General features: G+C 37.9%; 2 protein-coding genes across 7 annotated transcripts in view; both read left to right on the top strand.

The window, feature by feature from the left end:
• The first annotated feature begins 1730 nt into the window (after positions 1 to 1730).
• On the top strand, positions 1731 to 8813 carry akap1a (A kinase (PRKA) anchor protein 1a). 2 transcript variants are annotated; one of them, XM_058789208.1, is made up of 12 exons: positions 1731 to 1867; positions 2775 to 2978; positions 3690 to 4474; positions 4848 to 4948; positions 5229 to 5355; positions 5443 to 5549; positions 5880 to 6057; positions 7126 to 7276; positions 7363 to 7430; positions 7617 to 7690; positions 8035 to 8094; positions 8174 to 8813. In XM_058789208.1, exons 2-12 carry the CDS (start codon positions 2794 to 2796, stop codon positions 8234 to 8236), a joined length of 1899 nt encoding a protein of 632 aa, XP_058645191.1. In that variant the 5' UTR covers positions 1731 to 1867; positions 2775 to 2793; the 3' UTR covers positions 8237 to 8813. The 2 variants fall into 2 exon arrangements, with proteins under 2 accessions (XP_058645191.1, XP_058645192.1); XM_058789209.1 differs by lacking the exon at positions 1731 to 1867 and adding an exon at positions 1873 to 2011.
• A 2399-nt stretch (positions 8814 to 11212) lies between these two features.
• msi2a (musashi RNA-binding protein 2a) overlaps positions 11213 to 21626 on the top strand; it is a 182700-nt gene continuing 172286 nt past the window's right edge. For 3 of the 5 annotated variants that reach the window (XM_058789219.1, XM_058789221.1, XM_058789224.1), the window contains exons 1-5: positions 11213 to 11389; positions 11629 to 11669; positions 11955 to 12036; positions 13438 to 13522; positions 16969 to 17010. In XM_058789219.1, the coding sequence (XP_058645202.1) occupies positions 11328 to 11389; positions 11629 to 11669; positions 11955 to 12036; positions 13438 to 13522; positions 16969 to 17010 (312 nt within the window). In that variant the 5' untranslated portion in view covers positions 11213 to 11327. Of the gene's footprint in view, positions 11390 to 11628; positions 11670 to 11954; positions 12037 to 13437; positions 13523 to 14136; positions 14700 to 16968; positions 17011 to 21626 lie in introns of those variants that run through there. The other 2 variants (XM_058789220.1, XM_058789222.1) reach the window with 2 other exon arrangements.

Consider the following 21626-nt stretch of genomic DNA (forward strand, 5'->3'; position numbering starts at 1 on the left):
GTGTTCAATCATTAAAAACTCACATAACAAACAAGAATAAAAATCAATAAGTTTGCATTCGTATGCATTTACTCGTTACTTTAAAAAAAAAAAACACTAACTTTTCTAATCTTTTTGTATTCTATTTGTTTTCTTTTTATTTATTATACAATTAACAAAAGCAAAAAAGGCCTCTAACACTAGCTTGCTCTATTCTTTTTCTATTCTATCGGTTTTCTTTTTATTTATTAGGCTATATAATTTAAAAAAAAACCTTGCAACATGTACTGCGTTAAGCTAACTGAGACTCCTTATAGCACTTGAATATATTGCTCTTTTGTTGATTTTGATTGCTTCCATTGTTCTCATTTGAAAGTCGCTTTGGATAAAAGCAGAGGCGTCATGCCCATTCAAAGTGAAGGGGCATGTGCCCCCTCAGATTTTTGAGCTAAGTGGATTTTGAATGTAGCTTCCAAAAGACAAAAAATAGCGATTCATATTTTTTATATATATTTAATACAATCACACCGGCGTGATTAGAACTTTCAGTGTGTCATACCATCAGCTGCTAAATTCAAATCTGTGTTCGCTGGCATTGAGACTGATACAGACGCGTTTGTACAGCACTGCGCATTATAACCAATCACACACGATGCTGCTGAGCTTATGAACCAATCAGAGGTGTTCAGATGAGTCATCGCTAAAATGCCGGTGTTTTCTTCACTTGCTCACTGACTGAATACCTCTTTCTGGCGAATTCTCTGGTCAGAAACAACAAAGTGCAAATGTGTGTACGAATCTGTAAGATACTGATTTCATAGTGTAAACTGCTTCAGTGATTTTAATGGGAGTTTTTGAGAGTGCTTGAACTAGACTGTCAGTGAAAATGTTCTTTCATAATGTAATTGTTCTTTGCTCTACAATGAAAGTGTTATGATTAGTAGCCTAACTTGCAATGTTTTTATTCACGTTAACTTTCAATGTTAAATTCACATTAAATATAAAGTCAGTCTTATTAAAAATATGTTATGGCACGACACCCATAAACAGACAGGTTTTTATGCATATAGATTACATTATTAGGTTACTTTGACCATCACCCACTATCAACATAATCTATAAAGGTGAGAATCAAGATATTTAATGATATAGTTAATGTGTTTGTGAATGTTTCGAATAAAAAGGAAAAAATAAATAAAACATAAGTGCTGTTGTGGCTGCTGTGTGTCACATGACGACCCCAACTCCTGCCCCCTGAAAAATAAGGAGTGCATGACGCCCCTGGATAAAAGTGTCTGCTAAATGACTAAATGTATGTATTTTTAATATTAATGCTGTTTAAGATAATAGCGCCATCCCCTGACCATTATAATGTGACAAATTCACCGCTAAATTAGAGTGATTTGGATAGCCACGCTAAAGGAGTCGATGGAATCCTCCTATGGTGGGAGTCGGAGTCGACTCCGAAAAACCTGGAACCGAACACCCCTAGCATTGAGCAATGTAGCCAATCACACACACAGCTTTTGATTTTTTGAACACCTGTGATTGGCCATTGCTTTCAATATTATAATACAGTATCAACTGAGGGTGCTCTTGCTATTTTTAAAATTGACTTTTTGATGTTTTATACCAATGTTTTAATTTTTTTAACAAAAAATTATTTGTGATCAAACATTAATTGGCGGACCCCCTTTGTAATTATGTAGGCTACTAACTACTGTAGATACTATTTTTTTTTCATTTGCATTGAAATACATCGTTTACAATCAAGTTTTTAATTTTGTTAGTTAAATTTGACGTAATTAGATCGCCTGCCTATTGATTGCTGTCACGAGCACACGTGCGCTCCCGTGACGTCACGCACCCCCAGCGCTTCTGAACCTCGGTGAGCAGAAAGATATCAAACAGAAGCTAGCGCTTTGTTTGTTTGTTATTTGTTTATTTGGTGGCGCATGTGTTGATTAGTTAAATGCATCATTTAGCTTTCAACATGTTTTCACACTAAAACTAAAATTTTGACCCCATAAAGGTAAACTCATTATTCAAATGGGACCATAGTGTACTGAAGCATTTGTCAATTATTAAAATCACAAAATGATTGAGACTCTGTAGCTGGCTTTATTTCAACGGTTTTCTTAATTCATATTTCTTCTGAATTTGATGGCTGCATGTTGTTATTCCAACTCATTTAACTGCAATTCATTAAAAATGCAGTTGATTTGCCAACTTACTAACTTTTGAAGAGTCAATTTGATAGTGGGATTCATCTGTATACCTCTATACACAAAATAAATCATTGACACATTTAGCAAAAGCTCTGCTCTTGGCTAATGACAGAGTAAAAAGGTTTGTTTGGGGATTAGAAGGTTGTAGGTTTATTCTGAATATTGTTTTTTTTAGTGTACTTTGAGCTATATTGGGACATAGCACTTAGTGCTACATTGAAATTCTCCACATACACATTATAGTTTATCAATTTAAGTTTGACATCCTCTTTATTTGTAAAAATACACTGTAAAAATATTGATATTGATACTCATGGGCAGCCAGAAATCAAGATGTGTGGTGAATGTCATGGTGACAGCTGTATTTAACAGCATGTTTATTATGTGTTTGCTGGGATATTTGAGCTGCTAATGAGATTGCTCTGGTTCAGTCTTCTATTGCAGAAGTGTTGGTGTCAAGACTCACTCCCCCTCTGAGCTCAGACGTCTCTCCTTACAGTCTAGTGCCACTCAAGACTAGGGATGGTCTTATTAGATGTAGCTGACCTCTCTCTCTCTCTCTCTCAGTGGGATCAGTGGAAAGAGGATGCTGCTGTCGTTTAGGCCGCTGATCTCCGTCTCTGTGCTGACTCTGCTGGGCTGGTGCTGGTACAGCTTTAGGAGGAGGAGAAGGACGACAGCTCCTCTCTGGACTAAAGAGAACGTGTGTTGTTCGGACAGAAGCAGCCCTGTTCACTCCTCCCCTGCTTACTCCAGTATTTTGGGGGAAAGGTCAGTAGTGCTGAACGTACATGAGCTGTGTCTGTTAAAGTTTGCGTACAGTTTTAGGTGGTATTATCTTCTTAAATTAACTCTTCTCTGCAAACATGTTCTGTAAGTTGTACATTTGACCTACAGGAGGTCGCAAATGATGCTAGAGAGTCCACAAAAATGATAAAAAATAAAGTCTATTAGAAGATTATAGGGTCCTTAAGATATAAATGATACATATGTAACTTTTTTTAACGTTCATATTGATAATAGTAATAAAATCATAATGATATTTGTGATTTTCATTCTTTTTTCAATTTCAGTTTATTTGTATAGCACTTTTTACATACAGCAGCTGCATGCTTAACATAAACACATAATAATATCATATATGCTGTCAATTAATTTTGTTGTCTATCTCACTTAATATTGTTCTCACACAGTGTAAATTAGGGGTTTTATTCATGATTATAGAGAAGTCTTTTTGTGAGGCAAGAGAGCTCCATTGCAAGCAAGTCCTTGACAGCAAAATGTTTCAAAACCCCTAAATCATCCTTTTACCAGATGGACTAATCTTTCCATATCTGACGAATGGAAAAGTTTGGTTTATGCCAAGTTACCCTGAAACTTACCTTGACCAATCCATATAAGACATATTTAAAGAACAGACAGATTTACTTTTTCCAGAGTGAAGACAGACACTGGACTCTTTCTGTTTTTCTTCTCTTACAGTGATCTGAACATGGACCACAGCAACTCAGGATCCTCTGAAATCAAAAACCTTACCAGCACCTCTTCCAAAATAGGCCTCACCAAGGGAGTTCGACCCGAGCCAGAAGGAGAAGTATCCGTTCGTTTCCCTGAGACTCTCCGAACTGAGCAAGAAAAGGACAACATTGCTGGTGAAGGTCATCCAGACTGTGGAGAAGTTAGTGAAGATGACTCTGGGCTTGAGTCTGATCCGGTTTGTCTCTCTTCAAACCACCTTGCCACCGACTTTCACACTTTAACAGAGCAACAGTCAGGTCCTGTCCGCTTGGACAGTCATGATGGCAGCAGCCTGTCCCCTGATGGAGGCCTGAACCAGGAGAACCCGGAGAAGATCAGTTCTGTTCAGGTCCAACGGGTCATAGATACAGCGGCAGAGGACTGGAAAAACCAGGAACCCAGTGATCCACATGAGCTTGGTAGTGTTTCAAGACCTCCAAAGGGTGGATTTCAGTTTGCTGCTCAAGAATCTTTCAGCTGTGATGACAACAGAAGAGTATGCCTTCAGGACGCCAGCTCATTCAGGGAAAAACTACTCTGCCATTTAGGAGCTTCTGGTGGAGATGATTCTGGATGTGGTTCCTGCTTCTCAGAAGATGCATCTGGTGCAGAGGGGCTGACCAGAGAGTTGTCTGAGGAAGGCCAAGGGTTTGTGATGACCCCCACAGAAGCAAACACAGTCAGCATTGAGAGCAAAATGACTCCCTGTATGCTCGGAGTGACAGAAGGAGAGGAGGAGGCCTTGAGAGGTGCGTGAAACATTTACTCTCCAAACTCATGCAGTTATCCTCCTGTTAAAGGAATAGTTCACCCAAAAATTTTGTCATCATGTACTCAACCTCATGTCATTCCAAACCTGTATGAGTTTCTTTCTTATGTTTAACATACAATAAAAGAAGATATTTCAAACAGTTGATGGTCCCCACTTACTTCCATAGTAGGAAATAAAATACTATGGAAGTCAATGGGGACCATCAACTTTGGTTTGGTTCTTCAAAATTCTACAACATTTTTTTAATGTATTTTTATTTATTTATTTTTTACTTGTATACAGTATAAAGTCAGACTTCATATACTTCAATCACAAAGCAGTAAAAATGTCCACATGGATCTCGTCTCTAGGTTCAGATGTTAAAAGCTGCATTAGTGCTGACACTCAGGTGAGCAGCTTGGCTCCACCTCCAGCCCCACCCATGATTCTCTGGGACATAGAGGTGCCAGCGGTGAGCTCCACCCACAGACAGACCCACATACTGATGTTGTTTGCATATTAGCCCATTAAAAGACTTGTGCATGAACGTGTTCAGAGATGCACCACAGCAGAAAAGATACATGATCTTGAAGTATTAGACTCACTACAGAAGAGCTCAAATTACAGGTTAGAGGCCTGTGTACTTTGAGTGTGTGCAACTGTGTGTGCTGGTATAGGAAGAGTGACATGACTTCCATAAGAGACCGAAAGACTTGTTGTCCTTTGATTTAAATCAAGACCTGTCTTTGCAGCATCTGGTTGGTCGATTGATCGGGAAGCAGGGGAAGTTCATGAACTTCCTGAAGCAGAGCTCTGGAGCAAAGATCTACGTATCCACCCTGCCGTTCACTCAGGAGATTCAAATCTGCCACATCCAGGGTAAGTTTCCTCACCCATGATGATGATGGGTACTTCAGTCCATGCAGAAGCCCAGTGCTGAATTAATGTCTGTGTTTGTACATCCAGGCTCACAGCAGCAGGTGGATGATGCTCTCTCACTCATCAGGAAGAAGTTTAAAGATCTGGATCTGACTAATTGTGTTCCTCTGCCCTGCCTGCCAATCACATCCTGGGTGAGGACCCTTAAAATCATATCAAATTAATTCATTCCAATGATTTCCTTTCTTCTTTGGAACACAAAAACATCATGAACGTATCTCGAGAGAGATATAAAAAGATCAGATGACTTACGACTTAAATTTCAAGTTTTCTCAAATTGTGCAATAGATTTGTGTGAGGAACAAACTGAAATTTAAGTGGAAAATTGGTGCTTTAAGACACATCATGTCAACTTTGACACCAGTGATGTTAAATATCCTGACTTGTGTCTTGAGGTGCCAATTTAATTGTTCAGTATGCCATGTGAGAGATTAGCCATGTGTATAGTTCTGTTGTTTCCGTAGTTGCTGCTGCCTCAGGATGTGTTTGTGGAAGTAATGGTTACGCGGGTGGAGGCGGGTCATCATCTGTTCGTTCAGCAGCACAAGCATCCATCTTATCAGGCCCTTCCCACCCTTATTCAGCACCTGCAGCTCTGCTACTCTCAGCTGGGATGTCCCAGCCTGCCCACCCCTGTTGAAGGTCTATATCCCTGCTGAAACGCATATGATTTATCTTCACATTTACATGTATTAATTTGATCAAATGCTTTCAATAGGAACAACGAATCAATAGGATCTGTCTCTACCATAGCGTATTATGGTTTTGCTTTTATCCTCCATAAAATGTCTTTTAGAATCAGCACAGCTTTATTAGCATGACTTTAAACGGTATTTTTAGTTTCTTTATTTTTACCATTTCCCATACTTTAGAATACTAGTAAAGTTACAACACTATGAAATAACACAATTTGAGTATGTAGCAACCAGCTTCATGAGGTTCAGAAATCATTCTAATATGCTGATTTGGTGCTTAAGAAAAAATGTTGAATGTTGAAAACTTTTTTTTTTTTTTTTTTTTGTGGAAACTGTGAAACTTTTTTCAGGAGACTTTGATTAATAGAAAGCTTAAAAGCAAAACTCCCTTATTTAACACACCTGATTCAGATCATCAGCTCATTAGGAGGGAGATCCATGAACTGAACTGAGTGTGTCAGATAAGAGAGACATACAAAATGTGCAGAGTAGTGGGTCCCCAGGACCAGGATTGAAAACCACTGCCATATACTTACACACACACACTCATGTTTGTTTCTGTGAATTGTGGGGACTTTCCATAGACTTCTAGTACTTTTATACTGACCAACCGATATTTTCTATCCCCTAACCCTAAACCTACCCCTTACAGAAAACCTATTTGCATTGCATTGTTAACTTTCAGTTAAACATCATTTACTATTTTTTATATATTTTTTCCCTTGTGGGGACCGCACAATGTCAAAAATTCAGGTTTTGCTATCCTTGTGGGACCAATGTAGCATAAACAAGTGTACACGTGCACACACACACACACACACACACACACACACACAGAGACAGACATCATCTCTGATAGTATATGTCCTAAATTTGATGAAATATTTCTCAAAGTGTGGCAAGAAAAATTTTAATTAGGTTTCACGGAGGCAATGTCGTCATCTCTCCATAATTTGGATTTCTTGTTGTCATCTAGTTTGAGGAAGTCTGTCTATTTTCTGTTTGTTTCTGTCAGTGGGGGTGGTCTGTGCAGCTCCGGTAACAGGAAGTGGCTGGCAGAGAGCCCAGGTCATCCAGTATGACAGAGAGTCTGGCATGGCTCATGTCAGATATGTAGATGATGGAGGTTATGACACTGTGAACAGCGCCACCCTTAGGCAGATCAGGTCAAGTGGCTTACATTTGGCTTGATTATTTGTCTGTAATTGTTTTGGAATGAGTTCAATCTGATATTTGAGGATTGTTTTCACAGGTCGGACTTTGTAATGTTGCCATTCCAGGCAGCAGAGGTTCTACTGGACAATATCACTCCTTTGCCAGGTAAAGCATTGGCCTGTTTATGATTAAAAATGCTTTCTGTGATGTGCTGCTGCTCATGGATGTGTACTAACAATATACAGTACTATTATTGTAAATTTTGTTAAGAAAAAACCCCCCCCACAAATAAATCAAATCATAAATACTGATATATGCTAAAAATGGAAAGTCATTTTATTGCTTTGATAGGAGAGGAGGAGTTTTCCCTGGAGGCCAAAGCAGCCCTGGAGGAATTAACTGCAAATATGGCCTTAATCATCAAGGTTATAACAAGCAAACACATTTGTCTTTCAATTTTTGTTTGTGTGTGTATTTAGTACATTGATTATTTCATTGGTATTGAATGATTTCACTAGGCTAGAGATTCTGTTGTTTACCAATACATTTCAATGTTCACAGTCGGTTTATAGTCAAATTAAATACAGCTAAACAATTTTTTTGTTTATTTCTATTTTATAAAACTTTTTGTAATTTTAGTGTTACAATTTATGATTTAATGATTATCAGTTTTTCATCAGCTCTGCACTTGGTGATCAAAAACAGCTCTGAGGAACATTTTCATAAGTTCTAAAAGAATTCAGACATAACGGATGTTGTTTATGATCAGGTGACAGGCAGTCAAGACGGCCTTCCTTTGGTGCACATGTGGAAACAGGCAGGAGACGAGGTGTGTACATCAAATGTTTCTTTACTAAATCTTTACATTTCAGCTAGAACTGTTACTTATGTGCTTTATATGTCTGCAGGTGGTTCTGGTGAACAGATTACTGGCTGAACAGGGGTTTTGTACCTGGTTTGAGACGCAGTGATGACACAGCTTTTCACTTATTCTCTCTTGAACACCCTTTTGCACAGTAAATCATGTATTCCACTTTTTGTCTATTTGTTGTATGAAGATTTTGTTGGAGACCTCATTTTTGAAGAATTCTCTTTAAATGGTTAATATTATGCTATTTGATGTTATTTAAATGATAATTGAATCAAGTTATTGCCCCAGAATGCATTGCAGAGTAAACCAAAGCTGCTTATGTGAACAGCTGCTAATTGTACTATTCTCTAAGATTATCTCTTGAATGCTGATGGTTTCAAAAGATTGTGTTGTGCTCAGGTATTTTGATATTGAAGTATATAGAGATTTTTTTTTTTTGTAGTAATTTTTGTTTTCTGTTTATAGGTATTTCTTTTTCTCTTGGTCTTTGTACTTTGTTTCTTTTCTTTAAGATAAGGGTGGGGACAGTGTTGTTCTCTCTGACTGTAAAGCATGAAAGAACTCCAGCAGCGAAGAGCATTATGATCCCCTGCTGAAATGAACTTGTACGGTTCAGTGCTCTGTACTCTCATGCTGACGCTGCCAAACATCTCACTGCCGTTGAAGTAAAAGATCTGTGGATATCACAAACATGGTGTGCTTTTCTGTCTCATGTGCATATGATGACTTTTTATACTGCCCTGAAAAACCTGCATGACAGATATTGAAGTATATTCAACAAGACAAAAGCTCAGAGTTGCTGGGGGAAAGAGGACACAATCATACATAGGACACAATGGCTCCATATCAACATTTAATGCATGGTTTATAGCCTATAGTACCAACCTCCATAGCAAATAATGTCTGTTGTTTTAGCCCATGTCTGATTAATTTAGTATGTCAATATCTTCCTAATAGGAAAAAAGAGTTTATAAAGTCCATACTCTGAAAGATTTTAAAAAATTACATGCACCTTCTATTTCTGGCCAACAGATGTCACTCAGTGTAAAGCTTTAAATGGCCGGTTATGAGTAGGTGTTTAAAATAGTGCTAATTTTTAGAGGTGAGGTTATTATACATTAACATTATACATTTTATTGATGGTGATTGCTCTAATATGGGCAATCGATCCAAAAATGCAAAAAACTGCCCTGGAAAACCTGTCTTGTAGAGTTATTAGCAGCAATCAACAGGGAAACACGTCCAGTTGACTTACCCATGTGAAAGATTACATGGCATGGCACTTTGTAGAGAAAAGGTGACTTCTATTGCAATGATTTGCTTGAAATATCATGGAAAAGTGTGCTGAAACGGGCTGAATATTTAAAGTGACTGCTGACATTCTTCAATAAACATGCAGAAAGCCCCCTGTATTTCGCCTTGCTCTCGTATCTGCCTGCCGCAGGGGGTCTGATTGGTTTGCTCTGAGGAAGCTGAATGTCACGGCTGATTCTGTTGTATGTGTACTCTCACATTTTCCAGTCTTAACTTTGAGATTTCTATTCCTAACCCTTCCCTAAGAAGAAAATCCTCTCCGTTTCCAGAGTGGCCTGATGAATGTGTATTATCCTAAAGAGGCGCATTGATCTGTTAGGCAGCTAACAGATGCACAGCATTAAAAAATGAGACTTTCAGTAAGCAGAAGATCCACTCATTAATCAAACACAGATGCCGCTGTGACTGTGGGTCTCCCTCACAGATTGGGCTCATATAACATGATGCAGCTTACTTTTCTTGATACGGGAAACACTCTTACTACTTCTAAAACTCTTCACTATGTACCCTTTACCAGCAGAAGTCATTTTAATACCAAATATCAGAGTTGGAACATCAATTTCAGACTGTGTTTCTGGACTGCTATGAGTTTGAGAAAGTTTATTAGAACATTAGCAGCATGATATATGTGTTTACTAAGTGAGGCAAGATATTATTGGATGGTTAAAGACTTCTCATTTGGGAAGCAGTGCTCTTGTTTTCCACAGTGATCTGGTTCTGTGAAACTAGAGCTGCAGTCATTTGATAAACTTCCTATTTGAGCATTTCCATATCAATGAAGTCAGCAGATGTCACACTAACACTGATCTATCCATTCTGCATGCTCACTCAGCAAAGGGGAAAAAGGCTCGGAAAAGCAGCGCCTGCATGTGTGGGGGTTGTCAAGTTTTTTTCAGCACCCTTCCAGAAAATTAACATACATATCAAAAGATGTCTTATGTTGGATAAACAATATTATTATGTATTAAAACAGTAGAAATAATTGGAAAGTCAACACCATGTCCACACCATTTATTCTGTTATGTTCATTTTAATTTTATTTAAAGTTTTAGCCATTTTGTTGTTTATTTTTATTTTTTTCTATATGTTTTTTCTTTTTTTTCTTTTTTTTTAATGAGCTTTTAGGTTTTTGTTTTAGTTCATTTAGTTTTAGTTATTTTGGTGCAGTTGTTCTGGCAGCTTGCTGAAATAAAATAATTTTAAGTTATGTTTATTTTATTTAAAGTAATAAAAGTAATCTCTCTTTTTTTAATTGTTTGGGTTTAGTTTTAGTTAATGATAATATTATCTATTGTTAGGTGCCAAAAGAATGCAAGGACGTTCCACCTTTTAATACAAACAATTAAAATCCAAACAAATTTGATCATTTATAATATATCTTACTATTCTCTTATATCTTACATTCACTAATTACTGATTTTGTGGGAATTTATGACATTTCCACTAATAAGAAGTCAAACTACAATGACCCACATGACAGAATATGCTTGTGCCACAAAGAAAAACTAGATTTTATTTCAGTGTTTTGAATTACAGTGCTTAATTTTAGATCAAAAAGCCTCTTGGTTGTATTTATTCAGAAGGTGGCGCAAATGTAAACTTTATAGGGTTTAAAGAGCTTTCTATAGAACTGAATGTACTCTCGTTGTTGCTGTCAAACGCTGCTAACCAACAGAGGGCGTGGTTTCCTTTGATAGGCAGGCGCGGATTGGGTGGCTGACGCTTTCAGCCACGCCCTCTCCTGAGAGGGGCGGGAGCCGCGCGCAGATCCCACGTGTGACGCTAGCGCTCCCGGTTCGGTAATATTCGTTGAGCTGGGGCTGCAGTGCCCGTGTGTGTGTGTATGCGTGTGTTTGGAGTTGGTTGGGCTTTGAGCTATGGAAGCGGACGCGAGTCAAGTCACCTCTGGAAGTCCGAATGATTCGCAACACGACCCGGGGTAAGAAGACAGGACGAGTCTGTGTGTTTGGAGTTTGATTCTGTTTTCAGCGCGAGTGAACGAGCGCGTGTCCTTCCTCGCGCAGTTCTGCTGATGTTTTGATTGACAGGTCATGTCTAACGGCTCATTTCAGCCGGTTCACAGCTCAAGCTGTTCGTAGGTCGCTCTTTATGAGGTATTTACTCGGAAATGGCCGTTTTGACATCTGGAGTCACTTATACCATGTTTTCTCCTTACAGTAAAATGTTTATCGGTGGCCTCAGCTGGCAAACCTCACCAGGTAAGGCGAATTTCTTCTGTTTTGGAGTTGTTTTGCTTTATATTTTTCCATGGCATGCTTCGAGAGCTGTGGTGTTTGTATGTGTGTCATTGCGCACAAGGTTATTGTGATTTCTGACACTAAAAGCGAGCGACGCGACAAAACTTGAACGCTCTCATTATAATCAACGAAGTGTGAAGCGCGCGACCTTCGTGTATTATAACGGCAGCGTGCAGGCTTATGCGCGTCGCTCACTTGTACTGTAGACACGGCGTAACCCTCTTGTGTCCTTGTGTTTGTGTTCAGACAGCCTTAGAGACTATTTCAGTAAATTCGGGGAGATCAGAGAATGTATGGTGATGCGAGACCCCACAACCAAACGCTCCAGGTAAACACACGTGCTCTCTCTATGTTCTCTCTTTATTCTACGTTATTACATTGCGTTAAGAGCAGATCAGGAGTAACACGATAGGAAGCTGATTCTTTGACATTGAGTTAGGAGGACTGTACTGCAAGAAAGCCATTCCCTTTGAGTGATTTCTAAATTATATTACGAAGGACAAAGAGTTTTTGTGTATATATATATATATATGTGTAATTGACAGTTCCCTACATGACCCTAATAAGGCCACAAACCACATAAGCCAATTGTTATATCTTGAAATATGACAAAGTATGTTTCATAGCAAATGCTATGTAGATTTTTCTGAGCCAAAAGAATGGTCAGTCCTTGGGTTATTTAGAAGTTGCATCAAAACTTTTTGTTTTTGGGAAATTGTGGATGAGAGTGGCTTAGTATTGAAAATGTATAATTCTGAGATTGATAAATAAAATATTTATGTCTATCTTCTTGATATTTTATTTCTTCTTTTTTTCTTTTAGCAATATTCTGTATTCGGAAAGATGGAGTATTTGTAGCGCTGGAGTGGCATTTAAAAGAGTAGTAGAACAACAGTGCTGTAGAATAACAAAAATGAATAAGTGTTTGTAACTCTATTAAAAAACAAATGCCCTGGCTATGTATAATCCATAAATCTAACATTTTCTTCTTGTGAACATGAGTTTATAAGCAAGGCTGCCATTTGACTTCTATTGTTTCTTTTAAACCAGGCTAAGAATCTATTGAATCTCATATAAAAACAGAATTAATTGTGCTCAAAACACTGTTCATGAACTTTACCCACTTGCACTGAGAAAAAAAGACTGGCACGAGGGGCTATATAAGGCCTAAAAATGAGAGAAGTCTGGTTTAGCAAAGAAGTATCTCGGGTATGGTTGAGTGAGTACTGAACAATTTCTTAAACTTAATTTTGTCAGTTCATGACAAATATGAATATTTAAATTATGATCGGATATTTAATCCTCTTTATAATTTATAGTAATAATCTTTGAATTTAGGTTTTGGTGGGCTGTATAAATATCTGATGTGCTATAAATGACTGACCAGACCTGCCAATATTTCCAGACAGTGTTTATTATATTTTTTACATGTGCACTTTACGTGGTTCATGTGTTTGTACAATGCATGTATATTATATATCTATACTTTATTAAAGGGCATAATAATAATTTGATAAGTGTAGCAGTGGCACACAAAAGCATTGAGAAGTTGTGATTATCTCTCAACAAGTGGAAATTTCTAGAAGTGTCATAATGATTGCAACACCCCTGCCTTCACTGAGTTTATCAGCAAATATACAAGAGCGCTTTGTATGCTGTCACAATTTTTCTGCCTCTTCTGTGGAGTTATCTCCTGACCTTCACTGTGTTTTGTGTTTTTGTTCCACAGAGGGTTTGGCTTCATCACGTTTGCAGATGTTTCCAGTGTAGATAAAGTCTTAGCGCAACCACACCACGAATTAGACTCCAAGATGGTATGTATCACTTCATAACATTCGGTTTCTGTAACTGTGAGAATAGAGCGTGTGCATTGAAACAGATGTCATTCAGATGAAGTTCTTTCCCACAGAGTTTTTCATTTCCTTTCTCATCTCTGTTTATTTCCTGCTTCTTTATTAAAAAGTTTTGTTTTTTTGTCAGCTTGAGTGGACTGAGAGTTTTACGTACTTGCATGTCAGTCTTAACAATATGGATGGCCTAGGGCCATTGTCAAAGAAATCTGAACCGCCACTTGCCATATAGGGCCAGAACTGCATTTGTAAATCTTATATGTTGATCTTGTACATGTTTTATGTGACTTATTAGCATTGCTTGGATGTGATGAAACAGTAATATGTTAGACTGTATGATACCGCATGCTATATTTTTTGTGATTTAAAAAAATATTTTTTTTTATAGAGCTATGATTTAATGTAGCTATTTTTTATTTCTTGTTATTATGTATTTTTCCATTTTTCATTAAAAAAAATCAATTTATTATATTTATAGGGGGGTGCTGAAAATGTTGCCAGGTCAGGCAAAAATCTGAACAACTGGCCCATCCTTATTTTTCAACAGAACGCCGTGTGTTAAAATGAATTCTGGGTTTTTAGACTGACATTCATTTAAGGACTCTGAGCTGAATTGTGTCCTTTCCTTGTTTATCTGGGAAATGACTCAAAGATAATCCTTATAAACTCCTGATCTCATTCTGAATTGAAGGGACACCCCTGGATTTCCCCTGTCTTTCCTTTCACAGACTCATGGACATGTACTTCCCATTCACATGGATTTGATATTTCCCTTTGCATGTCTTCATATAATAAAATTAGATATATGGCTTAAATTAAAAACAGTGTGTACAGATTCCAAATCAAACTAAGAAAATACTGTAAAAAAATGACCTCTAGAGTGTTGAAAATGTGAACATTTATAATAGAAATATGTAGTTACATCAGTCAGTGTGCTGGCATTCTGAAAATGACACTTCTCTGCTGTGCGTTGATTTCTTTAGTGTGTTTAGTTTTTAGAAAAAACAAAACCAAAAAACCTTAAATGTCAGACAAACTACGCCGAACACCTGGAGTGACTACACCACACGCTGCCTTCATTCTCCAAGTCTTCTGTGCTCCAGAAACACTCGCGTGTCTGACGCTGTCTGTAAATCTGACGGTAATGAATAATTACGACTGGCAGTGAGGTTTCAGGGCTGTGCTGTGTGTCGCTTGTATTCAGCTGAAATCAGATTTCTGTGAGCTTTTTATCACAGTGGGGGGTTGTTATCTCGTCTCCTGCAATCAGTGCTGAGTTTTGTACAGTGTGCGAGAACAGTAAACACTTTGAGTGATGTCTTTTTGAAGAGAAAGTTTTGGTGGAGGATGCATCTACCAGGCGTATTTAAAAAAAAAAAGAGAAAAAAAAAAGAAAAAACAGGCTCTGTTTTTAGTGAGCTGCCTACCTATATGGCATTTTAAAGAACTATATAGGAACAGACACATCCATAGTGTTGTTCAGAATACAGTGAGTTTAGATGTAAGCTGCTTCAGGGGTTTCTTCACACCTGGTATTAAGATCTGTTTCAGAGCGCTATTTAAGCGTGATATAAATGTTTCATGCATCTCCGGTGATCAGATTTTAAAGATTGAGTCAAACAAAATGCAGATGTCTACAGACATTGTTATCTCCCCATAAACTAATCGTCAAGCCTCATGTGAACAGAAAGTGTTTTGTGCATGTATATGTTTAGACTTTTCCAAATATTCACGTTTGTATGGTTATTTTAAGCATGGAACCAGCTAAGAGCACTTCACAAATGTAATGTGGTCATTTCTGACTTCCAACAAAAGTGGTTTGAGTAATCCAGTTGCAAAATGCTCTGAGACTCATTTCGTATTTAGCGTTGACCACTTGCGATTGGATCAGCCAAAAAGGATGTTAATACCAGATGTAAACGAGGCATCTATCTGAAAGCAATAAAAGGCCACTAACACATTAAACTCTTACTGCTGAGATGGGAGAAGCTTAGTAATTGCTTCATCTGGAAACACACAGGACTTTATTTACACAATGTGTGCTTGAGTCTAAATTACATATTGGCTTAATAACTGCTGTCTACTGTTTGATTTAGATTATCACTAGGTTTAAAGATTTTTTTTTTGTTTGTGTGACTGAATGGCTGGCTGGGACTACTGTGGTTTTGCTTTCGTTTTGAATGATCCAGGAGTGGTAGTAAAAATATTTTGTACTAATAGGCCTAATTAGTGATGATCTTTTAAGTTCCCGACCCCATGGATGCAGCTTATTGATTTAATTGGAGATCTGATCAAACTGTCAACTGTTACTGGACCGTTTGCAAATGCATAAACTCAAAAACCTACATCAGATTGATCTGGAGCCTTTAATTACAGACCCAGCATTCACACAAATGTTTCTCAATTTATCCGTGCATTCATCAGAATGGGGATGTTTGCTCTCAGGCTGTATGGAAAAAGACTCCTAATTTCTACTGATTTGAAATTCAAAGCGTAATATTGTTTCTGCTCACACAGGCTTGTTTCTATGGAGTAATTGAGGTTGAATTGGTTAAGCCTCAGGCTAATTGCTAAAACGAATCGCTACATGAAATTCATCACAGAGAAGGTTTCCATACCTAGGTGTTACAAAATCCATCTCTCTAATTGACCTGATTTGGGGAGATAACAATCACAGCTCAGTCAAACAGAATTATGGGAGTAAAAAGGTTTAGTTCATTGGACACCAGTGTGTCATTTGAGAGAATAATTACCCTGTGCACAGCACATTGAATTGACATATCTGTATTTAAAATGGCCAACATATAGACAACACGCATATATAGGAGTCATTTTTTGCCTTCTCTAAGATTCTATACGGAATGAATCAGTCAGTTTGTGTGCATTTATTTAGAAAGGCAGTGTCTGTAATGATACACACTTATATGCTGCAGAGCCCTCAGGCAAACGTTCAAATCTACACTAGGAGTTTTGCTACAATCTAAAGCCTTTGCCTTGCTGAACATGGACAAGTAATTTCCTGCAAGAGCCCAATTTCGATCTGTTTATGTTTTTCCTCTTGACTACGTCTGCCTGTATGAGATTGTTTGAAACTCCTCTTTATAAGAAGCTGTATTAAGGCTGAAGCAAGACAGTGTGACATTGGAGCATGAAATAGTTTCTCTGATAATTCCTTCTGTCTGCACACCTTCACTAGATGGAACACAAACTGAAATTAACAAGATGACAAGCCAAAGAGTTAATGTCATCATTCCAGTACGACCCATCCATGCTCGTAATTCAGAAGCTTGATGGTGTTGATGATTTCTTGAAGTATGAAAGAGTGTATGGTGATGATGGATAACTGCATTCATATGTGACTTTTTTTTTTCCCTCATCGTTCTCTCTCTTCTTTCTTTGTTTGTGCACAGATTGATCCTAAGGTCGCCTTTCCTCGACGCGCTCAACCCAAGGTCAGAATTTTCAAACTTTTGCTTGATGGAGACATTGTCTTTTTTGTTTAAGCATTCTCATATTTGTATTTTTTTATGATGTTTTTTTTTAGCCCTTGTGGTGCAGACCTGTGCATCAAAGTGTGAGATACCAATGATGTGGTCAGTCAGTGATGCGTGTGTCCATCTGAAGTGATTTGTAGGGATTTGTGGGTAGTGCTCTTGATTAGGTGTCAGTGTGTCCGTCTCTTTTGTGTTAATACAGTTCTTCCTCTTTACTCTTTGAATTGGTCTGAAGATCAAAGTGTCCGCCCAAGTGCTGTCCACTCTCGCAGGTTCTTTTTTGTCCCACAACAAAAACGATCAATAATGGATTTTTTTTGCTTGGTTTTGAGTGCCTCACAGATGAGTTCTTTTTTTTCCCCGCTTTTGTCGAATGGCTCAGGTTTCAGACAGGAGGAAAGTGCTCAGATCCAGGGCATGTATTCGAAGTCTGTTGGCATGTATTTCCAAAATTTCCAGACAGTTCTTTCCCCTTCTTTATTTGCCAGTTTTGGTCTCTTAACCTTTTCTCTTGCAACATAAAGAACGACTCAGACGTTCCCCCCACTCCTCAGGTCCCTGGATTCCTGTTAAAACAAAGAAAATACATCTTGCTCCAAGGCAGCACTGTTATTTTTTTTTTTGGACCCCCCCCTAAACAATATGAACTCCCCTGCAGACAGCAGGTTATGAGAACTGAATTGTCAATTTCAGGGAGACACGGACCGGTTTCTCCGTCTTGTATCTTATCATCATGTCTGCTGTGTCTTTTTTTTCTTAAACCACAAAGATAGATAAAGAATAATGTACTGCTGGTGTTTTTTCTTAAGCAAACGTAAGGCTGAGTGCATGATTACAGAAAGAAATGTATTTATCAAAGAATGTGGAATTTAAGGCATCTTAAGGCAATAGGATTAAGGCAGATCTATTGGCATTGCACTGGCTTTTTTTGTACATGTAAAATTGATTTTAGTCTGCAAGCAGCCGGTTAATCGTTCTTGTCACACATCTTGCCTGCACTCTGCCTGAACGGTAGTGCTCATGTTTATTTCTCAGTATGAGGTCTGTGTCTGCTCGAGAGTGAGACTTTTTTTAATGTGATTGAGGGTCTCCTGTTGTTTATGGACTCTTTATAGCTGTCCTGTGTTATTGCAATTTGAACTTTGAGAGGTTTGTATTGAGGTTAAGGGAAATATTATCATCTGCTGTGTTTGGAACTAGGGCTGTACGATACATCGTTTCAGCATCGATTTCGCGATGTGCGCATCCGCGATGGTCACATTGCAGGCGATGTGTGACGTTTACTTGCGTTATATTTATACTGATCATTTTCGTGACAGGCTCCTATTGTGTTGCGCCACAACAGCTAGAGGCTCTCTGCACCAGACGCGACAAAGCAACCGTTGCAATTCATAGTAATAAATAGAACGCAGCATCAGTTTAATGTCGGCGATTTGTTGTGTGTGCCGTATCTGCTGTAGACAGCATCACTGATTATGCGTTATTATTTTTTCGTGCCGTGCAGCTCGTGTCCGGTGTAGACACGGTGAGCCACGCAGTTGCACGTGAACACTGAATTCCGTACATCTCTGCGTCTATTTGTGTCTGAAATTACACATACGCGCAAAACTGTCAAAATGCATGTCTCAAACACGGTTGCTTATTGCTTAGGTGAAGGTAAACTATTGAAAAAGTAAATGAATAGTATTGGTTCACAGCAATTTAATGTTCCTGAGGCTTTCTGTGTCATGAATGTTAATCAAACAACAAAACACACAGAGAAAAATCACTTTTGTAGCTTTACAGATTTATTAGATTTAATTTATACAGTGAAGACTATGCAGTGTTATTTTACATTTGATATTTTTATTCAATTTCTGTACCTAAATACTGTTTGACTTATGAAGAATATAAAGCACTGTTTATTTCATTTGTATCATTTTTCTATTATATTTATCTATGTTTGTAATTTGCTTATTATCTATGATTATTTATTCACCTACTAAATCACCCCAATCATTGATTATTTTTTTTCCAAATAGAGCTGTTCAAGTCATCTGGTGAATATTTATTTATTTTTTCCCCTTCATATCGCAATATATATATTGCAGAAAAACTAAATATTGCAATGTGAGTTTTTTCCAATATTGTGCAGCTCTATTTGGAACGAGAGATCTGGATAGGTTTGGTGACTTCAATGAGAACTTCTTCTATGCAATAGAACAATAAAATTCTTCTATGTGGCTGTAATATCCCTTGTGACGTCATCAGTGATGTCATTTTACACTTGCAGATGAGATTTTTTCCCCCCCAGCTGTTGTGTCTGAGAATGCCATTCATAACATGGCTTTCCTCTCTTCTCCTATAGATGTTAGAGTCTCTGACACAAGCTTGTCTTTGGTAGCCAAAGTGACCGTTGTCTCCCGAGATTTTTCCCAGCCAACATTTTTTGCTGCAGTTGTCTCACACTGTGATATCACAACAGATCATGGCGTGTCCTGGCATGATTTTAATTGCCACTGGGACTGTGGCCTCTTGTGTCATTAAAAGAGCTTTGAAAGCTTTTTATGAAATGGCAGCTAGTCACGAGTCTCTTCAGAAGAGTTGACCAGCGTGATTAACGGTTTCCTGTCTGCCTCATTAGCATGTGCTCACCGTGAACCACCACTCAGCTTTAAGTTGTCCTTGATTACTAGAACTCATGTGAGATGCAAATTGATGGCTAAGTTGTTCCATTTTAGGGTAATTCCTGTTTTTTTTTTTTGGTAGTCTAGAAAAGTCCAGTGTTGCAAACAGGATACTAAACCTTACTGTTGTCAGGTATTACAACCCAACTATGTTGTGAATGTGTATCCTTAGTTATACATATACATATAGTCATATGAACTTAACTTTAAGATTTTGGCCAATTTGCTTAAAAGAATGAACTCATTCATTTGCAAATTTTCTTTTTTTTAAAAGAATTGTGCTTGCAGTTTTTAAATGAATGTGATTGGAGGGCAAGTTTATACATGTCTGGCTCTGATTTAAGTAGCATAGAAATACAACTGAGCAGATACTTTTATTCTAATTGTCATGCAGTACACTATTGTAATTAGGGGTGTGAGATATATATCATCTGCGAGATATATATCGTAATTGTTGTTTTAACGATGTGCGATTTGACATTGAGTATTTTGCAAAAACCATTCAAAACGCACCTACAGAGTGCATGCATACATTACGCGAAGTCTAGACTAGTGCGTGTGCGTAGAGTGTGTTCTTTCACTCAAAGACTAGGCAGTTTCACTGCACTTTCACTACATTTAGAATGATCACAAAATTAAAGACATGGGGGCAGAAAATGATAATATGCGCTATTATCACTTCATATAGCCTAGTTAATCAATTTCACACGAAGAGTAACGAAAAATAACGCTCCAAAAATTACCATGATTACAAATGTGATATTGATTTTTTTTTTTTTTATACAATAGTTCAATAAACAAGAAGTTAATTAAGAGACTTACGTGTTAGACACCATATTTCCTTTATTTCGACAACAAAACTTGCTCCAAACCAGAGCGTGTAAGCGGAGCGGTGTGACGCTCAGCTCAATATTCCTCTTTGTGGGCGTGCCTTCCGTCGCTCACGGCCAAAGCAAACGCTCCCGCTAATGTTCTGCTCAGGCACACGTAAACCAAATCACGCTCAGATCACGCTCTGACATTAAATTTCTCCGGTAGGCCTAATTTTTATTTATTTATTTTCTTTTTCTGTTTATAATGGAATTCTTGAATAAATGTCTCAATTAAAGCAGTAGTCCAGTTATGTTTCAGGGTGACGTTCAGCTTGTAGAATTTTATTATTTCATTTCATTTCATTTATTCATTTATGTGTAATGTATGTTGAAATGAAATGAAATTAACATTTAAAAAAGTATATAATCAGTACCTGAGATTATCATAGTTTGTAGGTTCTTAGAAATAGAAGCTGTTTCTAAAACAGAATCCCCTGCACTCATCGCATATGTCACAGCAGGTTAGGAAAAACACACAGATTAACTTGGAGAAGAGTTTTTATCACATGTTGCAGTGTGTCTGGTGTGTATAGGACATGGTGTAAGTTGTTCAGAAACTTTCCAGTCTTCCTGTTTTTTTCCCCCTTTATAACTGCCATGGTTTTCTGCCGTTAAAGTCACCAGGAAATGACTGCTGTCCTCTTCTATTTCTCTCATCTGTGCTTTTATTCTTTCTCTTTGAGTCATTTTTTGGTTCGGTCTGTCTTGAAACGGGACTCCTGCAACTGCACTTGTGTGTGCATGATGTTACAGTTTCTCAAGTGAAACTCTCAGTTCTGTTTCCATCTAAAAAAGGCAGAAAACACCCTGAAGTGTAAACACAGCCCTCCAGCAGTGCGTGTGTCTGGCTTGTGTGGGTTTTAGTTAAGAAAAGAAATGCACTTTAAAAATGGCTCCTCAAAGCAGACAGGACGCCCATCGACTTTTCACAGAAAACAAGAAACAATCCGATATCTGGCAAAGGCAGCCAGGATCATCGAGAGGGAAAAGTCAATCAATCAGCACTGAGTTGATGGGATCACGGTATCTGGACACC

Source organism: Onychostoma macrolepis, chromosome 10, assembly GCF_012432095.1.
Source record: "Onychostoma macrolepis isolate SWU-2019 chromosome 10, ASM1243209v1, whole genome shotgun sequence".
NCBI classification, from domain to species: Eukaryota; Metazoa; Chordata; class Actinopteri; order Cypriniformes; family Cyprinidae; genus Onychostoma; species Onychostoma macrolepis.